At 35.1% G+C, this 10,852-nt stretch overlaps 1 protein-coding gene across 1 annotated transcript; it reads left to right on the forward strand.

Moving 5' to 3' along the window:
- Nucleotides 1-7,158: 7,158 nt before the first annotated feature.
- Nucleotides 7,159-10,660, forward strand: LOC135612808 (cyclin-dependent kinase inhibitor 4-like). Its single transcript, XM_065109508.1, has 3 exons — nucleotides 7,159-7,799; nucleotides 9,889-10,068; nucleotides 10,223-10,660. Exons 1-3 carry the CDS (start codon nucleotides 7,414-7,416, stop codon nucleotides 10,293-10,295), a joined length of 639 nt encoding a protein of 212 aa, XP_064965580.1. The 5' UTR covers nucleotides 7,159-7,413; the 3' UTR covers nucleotides 10,296-10,660.
- The last annotated feature ends 192 nt before the right edge of the window (nucleotides 10,661-10,852 follow it).

Here is a 10,852-nt window from a genome sequence, read left to right on the forward strand (position 1 = left end):
TATTTAGAACTTTGTTCGTGATAGCTTACTCGTTAGTCATTCAATATAAATACGAATCTTTTAAGTTTATCCAAAATATTTTTTTAATTCTCACATTTGATGTGAGGAAGCTCAATATAACTTAAGTATTTGAGTGAGCTCAGTAGGTAGGTATGTCCGATGCTAGTCGTGTAGGTAGTGTTTGATGTAAAAAATTAGTTTCTTCATCATTCGGATTCAATCTTGATCCAGAACACTTTTCAAGTTCTCACATCCGATCTCAACTTAAAGATAAAGAAGAAACAAAAAAGGATTGTCAAGCATACCCTAAGAACCATTCCTATCCGTGATGCATGAGTTCTTCGACATTGATTTGGAAGAATCACGGAGAAGCATTCATCTTGTAATTTATTTTGATAATTATAATTCTCAATATGCAACACATTCCTAAAACAATTAGATAGGATCAGCACCGAACTTGCATCCACAACCAATGACACTAACATTGACCTTTCTTTTTTCCTTATGTCAAAAAATAAATCGACTTTGATTAGAGGATTGCCTAAGTAGCAAAGATATACTTTAAATCGTCATACATTGTCGGGTCGATCTTTGATCTGATAAGGTTGAAGTCATCCAAACGAAGTTTGAATTGGTTGTATATTATTTTCACAGTTTGGTTGTATAAATGTCGTTCTAAGAGAGAGAGAGAGAGAGAGAGAGAGAGAGAGAGAGAGAATTTGATATATCCAATGAACACTTCCACCTATCAAGACCGCTGGGTGATGATCCTCAAATATCATCAAGTAAGCTAAATAATGATCGAACTTAATCATTATTAGTTGCCAATTTCTATAGAATGTTATTGGATATTTTACGAAAATAATTTTCATAATTTTTTATATTCATTTTTATTTACGGATGTTTTTATTTTATAAATGATAAAAAAAGCTCATGAATCAAACACAATCAATTTTTGGATAGATTCTATGAGTGTAATTTAGTTCAATTTTGAGTATAATTGGGTCAATTATTACTAAACCACTCATATTTTTAAAAAATAATTATTAGATGATTAATATTTTTATAAAATACCTGATAATTAATTATCAAAATTTAGATTTTTTTGAACCGATATTGTCATCGACTATAACCTTATCAACTTCTAATAAATCAATTCAAACTTTTACAAAACCACAAGGATATGATTATAAGATAATTAGTATCATTTTTTTAATTTATTATAATTATTTATCAAAATTAGAGTTTTTTTTAACATGTTCCATGATCGAATATGATTTAGTTTAATTTCAAGTGCAACTTAGTCAACTTTCACGAAACTACTTATGTTGAATCTCGGATTTTGATGATGACGTCAATTGTCATTTGTTATCTAATCCATATGTTGAGATAAGTGTGCAGGATTAACTACGATGAAAGTAAGACGTGTAGTAGGAGTTGCGCCAGAGTCAAGACTATGATCACGGTGGGAGTTCAAGAGTTCGACGGAAGTCCAAACGGTCGTCGAAGGTTCTGCGGGAACAAATCCGAGAAGTCCAGGAGCTTGCCAAAAGAAGCTCGTCGGAACTCGCCAAGTGGATCGTCGCAAGTCCAGGAGTTTGCCGGAAGTCCGCAGGAGCATCACCGAGGGTTCATCGAATGATCGGTGGAAGTTCGCCGAAAAAAGCGATTGACGCATCGGAGCAAGTTGTAGTAAATGTCTTAAGAGAAATCGTAGTTAGCACGATGATTAAGTTAGAAATGGGAGGTGATCCCATTAACTTAATCTTGGGGCAATTGGGCCCTTAACAGACCCAAATTGGGCCGAATGGATCAGCCCATTCGGACCCAGATTTCTTGGCCAGAGGTGCCATCGCCTGGGTCGACGATGGCACCGCCTAGGGCTCAGTCTCCGAGCTCTGGCTAGGCGGTGCAACCGCCTCTGATAGAGGTGCAACCGCCTGAGCTCGGTCTCCGAGCTCTGGCTGGGCGGTACAACCGCCCCAGTCAGGCGGTGGCACCGCCTGAACTCGGTCTCCGAGCTCTGGCAGGAGGTGCAATCGCCCCTAACAAGAGGTAGCACCACCCAGAGGCTCAGTCTTCGAGCTCTACTAGGCGGTGCAACCGCCCCAGTTAGGCGGTGCAACTGCCAGACCCTGGAATTCTGGGATATGACAGTTTTGAGCTCGAAATTCAAATTGGGTTGGGGCCTATAAATACCCCACCCTTTTAGCAATGAAAGGGTAACCCAAAGGCACCGAAAGCTTGATCTTACTCTGTGATTTTAGAGCTCAAAAGTGTTATAAAGTCTAGAAGTTCTCCTCCCTCTTTTCTTCCAAGTTTTGATCTTTCAAGAGATGAGAGAAAAGTTTGTAAGGGTTGTCTCCTAAACCCGTCAAAAGGAGTGAAACTGTAAAAGGGTGGTTGGCCTTCGCCTATTAAATGAAGGCCTCTAGTGGACGTCGGTGATCTCGCCGGTGGAGGAAGCCAAAAGTGAATGTAGGTCAAGATTGACCAAACCACTCTAAATCTCGATTAACATTTACTTTGAGCATATTATCTTTACTGCAAACCTCCTCAATAGCTTATTGCCTTCTGCGTATTTACGATCGTGTTTCAAAGTTCAGTATTTTTCGAATCAGCGTTTAGACGTAAATCAGTTTTATCGTACGAACATCATATTTCAGTTTGCGCTTACATTTTGATTTTCATCATAACTGCAAACTGCCTTCATAGATTAGCTTCAACTGTATCTCGCTTGATCACAAGTTAAAGTGATTTACGAATCGGCTTTTCTATCGAAATCGCTTTTATCGTACGAACGCAGTTTTAATCGTCGAAAATTTTTCGCTGCACTAATTCACCCCCCCCCCCCCCTCTTAGTGCTCCTAACAACTTGTTCATGATTCATGATTAGTATCATTTTTTTATTTTTATAAAAAAATTATGATAATTAATTATCAAAATTAGAGTTTTTTGAATTAGTTCTATGATCGAATATAACTTAATTTTGAGCATAACTTAGTTTAATTTTTAATATAACTTAGTTAACATTTAAACCAATCCAAACTTTCATAGAATTACAATAAATGATCTTAAAATAATAATTATTATTTTTATATTTTTTGAGATTTTATGATAATTAATCATCAAATTTTAATTTTTTAATTGATACTATAATCGAGTGTAACTTACTTAACTTCTATTAAACCAATTCAAAATTTCATGAAATCACTATAACATAATTATAAGATTATTTTTTTAAAAAAAAATATTATCAAAATTAAAGTTTTTTTAAAGAGTATATGTGATCAAATTATTTAAGTAAGAGTCTAAAAGTATTTGCATCCAAGTGAAAAAAAAAGGCACCCCCAAGTAAAAATGAATATGAGGGGTGCCAACTAGTAAAAAGCCAATAGTTAAGCTTTTTTAATAAAATAATCAAAATTATTTTCTAATATTAATATAGAGAAGCTTGTTATTGGTAACCCCCTTTTTGCTATCGGTAACACTAATCCTTAAAAATAATAAAATTATATTTTTATTATTTACAATCTCTTGATTATTAATCTTGTTCTTTTGTTTCTCGCAACACCTCAACTTCGTTACTTGCTCATCGCTCTACTAGTCATTACCTCTCTCTCACTCATCACTCTTTGATCGAAGAGAGGAACATAAGATCATATTAGATCCATAGAAGAGTCATGGAAAGGCTTTTTCCCAATCTCTTCAACTATATCTCATTCCCCAATTGCACTTTTTTTTATCCGAGAAAGATAAAAAAGAATAGAATATTTATGTCCATTTGTAAAAAAATATTTTTATAAATATTAAAAAATTAAACATATGCACTTGTTCCCATAGATATTTTTTTTCATAGGGTCCTCTCGTTTCAATTAATCATATGACTCTCTCATGGAATCATTAATTAATTACAGTATTTTTAATAGATTAATAGTATTTTTAGTTTGACATTGTAACTCCATTCTAATTCATTATATTTTAGTATGTTGAAATAAAATACTATAATTCTATTGAACAATATTATAATCACTAAATTGGATGGGTTTAATAAATTTAGAAAATCTTAAGTATTCAAAACAAAACTATAATACTTCGATTAATCCTATATAACAAAACTAAAATTGACTCGTAAAGATCATTGGGCTACACCTCATATTCATCATACTAGAATTTGATTGATTTATAAAAATAATATAAATATATTATTATTAATCTTAATTTAAATATTATTATCAATGATTTAAAATAAATAAAATTAATAAATCAATCAACTCATCAAATTCGGATCGCAACAAAAACCAACAATAAGCCACATAAGAAAAAGCGAAGAACACTTTTTTTTTTTTTTCCAAAACTTACAGCTCTATAAGCAACAAATATATTCAACAAAATTTACTATAGGGATTAAAAACTTATCTAAATAAGTCTAAGATGAATATTAAATTTAATGAAGTGACTCGAGTTTTTCAAAAGAACGAGTTGTCTGAAAGAATGAGGATATTGGTGATGTTAAACTCTTTCACTCTTCTTAAACTGGATAATAAGACGAGAGGTTTCCATCACGAGGGGATCGACAGCAAAACACGGGCGACCTCCATATCACACCGGCGATTCATCCCATTCCTTTGAAAGGAATCATAGTTACTACTTAGTTAGGTCTTGACTATAAAATATTTTAGCCTTTGTAGACATTATAATAGATCGTAGCTATGCAGTGGAGGTGACATCATTGCACGGCACACGATGACAAACAGGCATTTCAATGGTATTGATTAAAATAATAGATATCTAAGTAATCATCTTTGAGCTCTATTTCTCTCTCTCTCTCCTCTCGCCAACAACGGGGCTGTCATTTTCCTTAAATATCATAAAAATGTCACTATTCGTAGCATTTATTGTTGGACGCGACCACAACACACATCGAATAAACGGAGGTCGTCAACACAAACAACACTCGGATTGAGAAACGTTAATTAACATCCCGTCACGAGAGTCCGGCCTATCTCGACGTCCAACTCAGCTAGCAAAAGACTCCCAACATCGACCCGTGGATCGAGCCGTGTTGACTCATCAGCCACGATACATCTGTTCACCAACACCAATGACTTGAACGTCATGTCATATATATCACTTCATCCGAATGAAATATATAGTGGAGTTTACGAGAACAACTATTGATCAAATTTGACAATCGATGATAAATCTGAGTTGAATAGATCGAAATTAATATACATTTTATTTAACACTAATTCAACCTAAACTAATCAACTTATTGAGTTGTGAGTCAAATCAAATATGAAAAATCTCTCTTAATTTTTTTTTTCTCAATATGAGATTATTCTTTTACTCATCTTTCAATCTTTGGACTCTATCTGTCTTGATATTTTATTTTTTTATCCTTAGATTTGATATCATATTAGAAATAAAAAATAAATCTGATTTAAATTAGTCAATGTTAACATAGATCATATTAATATTAATTCAATCGAAAATTTTAAACTTATTGAATTATGGATCGAAAGTAATATATGTTATTTATTTTTAGTGATAGAACTATTCTCACACAAAAAATAATATTACAGAAACAATGTTTTCATATGCTATATAATCCTCAAAGCTACAAGACTTATAAGTCACATGATTAAAACTTGAAGATAAACAAAGTTTTTTTTCTTATTTATTTTAAAATTATGATTCAGTCATATTATTTCCTTGCATGCTAATTATTGTTTACATCAATTCCGATGCATATTCCACTCAACATATACGAACATATATATTGATAGCAGATAAGATTTTTTTAACTGCATAAAGAATCTTATTACTTTATTCGAAAAAAAATTTCCTCGTATAAATAGAAAGAACATATTAATAAATTTCATAAAAAATATATCTTCTATCGGACATTACTTTGTTGCTTATATTGTCCACATACCTCAATGATGCTATACATACTAAATATTTGAATTTTATATGGTGCTTTTGTTAATTTCATTGCTACATACTGAATTGACATTAGCTCCTATCAAGTTAGATATCGTAAATATGTGTGACGCACGTATATATATATATATATATATATATATATATATATATATATATATATATATATATATATATATATATATATATATATATATATATATATATATATATATATATATATATATATATATATATATATATATATATATATATATATATATATATATATATATATATATGAAATCTAACCATATTATATTAAAAGTATATTAAGATGTGTCTAATGCCAATAGATTAGCATAAGAAAAAATTATCATTTGATCATAGTTTATATATATCATTATATTTTTACTTCTTGTGTTTTCGGAGTTTCTTTCAAACTTCTCTCTCTTTATTAATTATTTATCTCATCGTATCAAATTAATATAATCTTCATATATATATATATATATATATATATATATATATATATATATATCACTTTAAGATATGCACATTACGTTTGATTACAAATACATTGTAAGCCAATGTTCTACTATCAATATTAAATATCTTTACCCATTAAGTTAGTTTACATCTTCAATTTTTTTGCATGAGGTCTGATACATCATATATATATATATATATATATATATATATATATATATATATATATATATATCAATGTTTTAGGTGTAATATTTATTGAATGATATTTTGAACCTCTATTGTTGGGTTAATGGATTTGATATGTCACACCAAACTGAATGATTTTGATTTTTTTTATTATTTTCAAAAGAAATAATCTAAGTTTTCTTGTTGTTGCAATTATAGAAGCATATTGGATGAAATTAACAAGTTAATCTTTTGGAGATTGGACTTAAAATCTCATCAGACGTGTCGTGGCCTCATTATTCCTTCATCTACATTTGATCCGATGAGTTTTGATGCGTTCGAGTGAAGCTAAAAATAAAAATGAAACCTACTAAATTATTAGTTTAATTCGGAGTCTATTATTCCCTATATATGTATTCAATTACACTCCCAACACATCCTCTCGCACGAGACTTAGCCACATTGCAGTTCAAGTACTTCCCCCCTTCTCTCTCCCTCTCTCTCTCTCTCTCTCTCTCTCTCTCCCTCTTCCTCTCTCTCTTTCTCTCTCTATTAAATGTCTCCGCTCCGTCTGTAATCCATTAATCTCGCTCTGTCTCTCTCTCTCTCCTACTATTTCTTCTTTCAACTCCGCTTTCAAAACTCTTTCTTTTCCCCTCCTTTTTCTTCGGCCACTTTCAGCTCACTCGACTCCTTTTCCTCCTCTCATTTCCGCACTTTGATTCCTTCCATAGCCCTCTGGTCTCTCCACATCCGTCCCTCTCTCTTTCTCTTGTATGTGCTCGGCGTAGAGAAAGCCCGGGGAGGGGGATTGAAGCAGAGGCGCCGGACATGGGCAAGTACATGCGGAAAGCCAAGGTCTCCGGCGAGGTCGCCGTCATGGAGGTCTCCCATCAGTCCACCCTCGGCGTCCGCACCCGCGCCCGGGCACTCGCCGCCGCGGCCGCTCAGGACTCGTCCCGCACCTACCTCGAGCTACGGAGCCGCCGCCTCGAGAAGCCCCTCCCGCCGTCTCCCGCGTGCAAGCCGTGCAAGGACGCCCCCAGGCCCAACCCTAGGGGGAGCTCGCACAAGTCTGGCTCGGCTCCCAGGGCGAATTCGGGGTCGGTGGGGTCCGTCTCGACGAGCAGGTGCCCGGCGGCGGCCATCATGTTGGCGCCGGCTGATGCAGAGGTATCGTATGGGGAGAATATTCTGGATGCCGATGCGAGAGAGAGGTGGGTTCTGCTCGAATCATAGTAAAAATAGAACCTTTCTAGCTAAAATCCGGGGTTTTGCTTTTGTTCTTCCACTCCTGCTTTCTTTCGTCTGTTTTCTCTGTTTCTGTCGTCCCTCTTTCTTCCATCTCCTTCCAAAACCGGACCATATTTAGTTACTTACAATAATTAATGTACACATATATGTTTCTCTCATCATCTTTTCACCTTTTCGGAAATCATAGCCTGTGTTTTTTTGTGTGTTTATGAGTACTTTGTGACTCAAATATAGGTTATCTCTACGTGTTGAGCTTAAATACTGCATGCTAACTCGGTATCTCTATTTTCCGCAAAGGGTGTCATATAGGAAGAAGTTATCCCTCTCCTTCAAGCAGTGCATTCATCTCTGCAAAGTCCCTCTTTGACGTCAGCGTTCCCAAGCTCGAAGCTTGTTTTCCTCATTTTCTTGGCACATACAAAGCTTTTTATGCTTTCTCGAAATGTAGGTTCTACCCTTACTAGCCTTCTCACATGAAACTTCTCTTCGTGCATAGAAAATATTGTGCCATGGAAAGAAAAAAAAAAAGGTCATTTTTCCTTCTTTTTTCTATCTAGTAAATCTCCCATGAAACTTCTGTTCATAGAAAGTTAACGTAGTAAATCCTGTGTTTTACTAATTCCTGGTCCTGCAAAGTGTTCTGTTCTTAAGCTTCTTGTCATTATCTATTTTTGCACCGCCGAGACTTTGCTTCTGGTGGGACGTACATTTTTCTATAGATTGCCTGTGCCTCTTCTCTTACATGTAGATATCTATGAGAATCTGCACTTGCTTCATTGTCATTTCTTGCTGGTGGTCTGTTTCTTGAACATGAGTGCTGTACGTGTTACTACTACCCAGTGCAGGCTAAGCCATTCTCATATTCGTGTTCCTCTTTTATTACTGGAGTTATTATTGATGACCGGACAATTTTCTTTTCTGTGATTTTGGTACTAGTGGCGCATTCATTGTTCTGTTTGTCATTTATGCCTCCAAGTGGATCTTCTGTCATTGACAGAGCTTGGAATTACTTCCATTTTATTTTCTTTGTATACTTCTTCAGTAGTTATTTGGTTATTTGATCTTCTTCCTTTCACATTTCTGTCTTGGTGTTTGAAAATGTTCCACCAGTGTTATCCCTGCTAGTGGTAGACAGATTTGGGCTGTTCACATTCAGTTCCTAATTTCAGGTAAAGTTCTTTTGCAAAGCAAAGTGCATACAGTGGACAAGATTAGGCACATTAGTCGTAGAGCTACCTTGCTTATAACCATGGACATCTATATTTGACATTTGATACAGTAAAGCTTGAGCATTGTCACTAATAAATTTGGTGCTGGTTGACTGTTTTTCTGTAAGGCTTCTTAAGAAGGTTAAATATGAGAAGACATTGTACAATATAGAGCATGGTAGGAGGAGAAAAATAGAGAACCATACTGAGTTAACTTGGAGATCTTTCCCCACATTTTAGTCCACAGTACATCAACTGGTCCATCTTAAACCTAGCTGATGTTGACTGAAGCTGTTCTGGATCAATGATTTTTTTCTGTGCTGACTGTTTGATGAGTTTGTTGTCTAGTGACATTAAATAAGTACATGCATGAACCATAGTTTGAATATTGTTGCCTGACAGTAGTAGGTGTCACTAACAGAGTTGTCTGCATTTATCATGCAGGACATGTCCAGTATTTGTTCTCCCTTGGTTGTCTATTTTGTTCTTAATGCATTTTACACCTTCTATCAAGTCTTTTTACATCTGACTTGTGCAAGTAACTTGGGACTTGTAATAGATACTATTGCATTCATGCATAAAGGCAAAACCTTGATGACAATCTATTTTTTCTTATTTTCACTGCATTTCCTCCTTTCATCTATTCTCTTATTTGCATCTTGAGCTGATCAGGCTGGCTTTGCGCTATATATCGAAGAAGAATTTAGAATTTCTAGACAATTTCTCGATTGTCTTATTTTTGGCAATATTTGATCAGAAACATACAATTTGAAGGTCCTTAGAGGTTTTTAATACTCAGTGCAAATAAACTCTGTAACTCTAAATTCTTTTTTTGGTGTTCTAGGGAGACCACACCTTGCAGTCTGATAAGGGATACAGAGTCTATAGGGACCCTGGGTTCAGCAAACAGACCTACAATTTCTACTAGAATGCAAACTTCTCGTCAGAACATCCCTACCGCTTATGAGATGGAAGAGTTCTTTGCTGGTGCAGAGCAACTCCAACAACAAACATTTATAGAAAGGTACAATTCTTCTTTCATTTTTTTTCTCTGTTATCAAGCCTTGTTCATGAGAACATCAGGATCATCATTAAAATAGAACCGAGCTTCTGATACGACACCACATTGTGCATGTTCCTCACCGTTTATTTTCGTTCACTCTCGATCATATGTCCAGGTACAACTTCGATCCCGTAAATGACCATCCGCTTCCTGGCCGGTATGAATGGATAAAAATTGACTTCAAGTAGGCAGATCTTTAGCCGGGCATGACTTCCTCCCCGCATTCTCTCCTGTGATCTCTGCCCAGAGTCTTGGAAGGAGCACGGGCCGCAATGTTACGGATCGCAATCACCATTGGTTATCTTCTGTTGTAGAAGTTGAAAGGTCCTGAAGATAGGTGCAGTCTAGAGTTGTGTAACATAGAGAGCTGATGAGATGCTCTTCGATGCCTGAACCTGACAAACTTCATGCTTGTTGTAACTCTTCAACATCATGTCAAGGTATCATAGGGGTCATTGATCTGTGAATTTGTCACTAACAATAGAACCAACTCATCATGGGACTCTTACTGGGTTAGATGAATACGGTGCTGCATCTGATTCATTTGTTTGGATGATTCGTCCATGCTTCCTTCTGATGGACTTATGTGTTGACGGTGAAACAAAGTTGGTCGTGTGTCAGATCTCCGTCTTATGCTATTATACTTGGTGTCATGTTCTCATAAGAATTAACTTGTATACTGAGAAAATAATATCTTGCGTTAACTCCTTCAAAAATTTATTACACGGAGCTGTGTATAAATATG

Source organism: Musa acuminata, chromosome BXJ2-5 (assembly GCF_036884655.1).
Source record: "Musa acuminata AAA Group cultivar baxijiao chromosome BXJ2-5, Cavendish_Baxijiao_AAA, whole genome shotgun sequence".
NCBI lineage: Eukaryota > Viridiplantae > Streptophyta > Magnoliopsida > Zingiberales > Musaceae > Musa > Musa acuminata.

Coding starts and splice junctions, on each gene's coding strand:
- LOC135612808 (XM_065109508.1), top strand. CDS start 7,414: ATGGGCAAGTACATGCGGAAAGCCAAGGTCTCCGGCGAGGTCGCCGTC. Junction 7,800..9,888: donor GATGCCGATGCGAGAGAGAG/GTGGGTTCTGCT, acceptor TTGGTGTTCTAG/GGAGACCACACCTTGCAGTC. Junction 10,069..10,222: donor CAACAAACATTTATAGAAAG/GTACAATTCTTC, acceptor TCATATGTCCAG/GTACAACTTCGATCCCGTAA.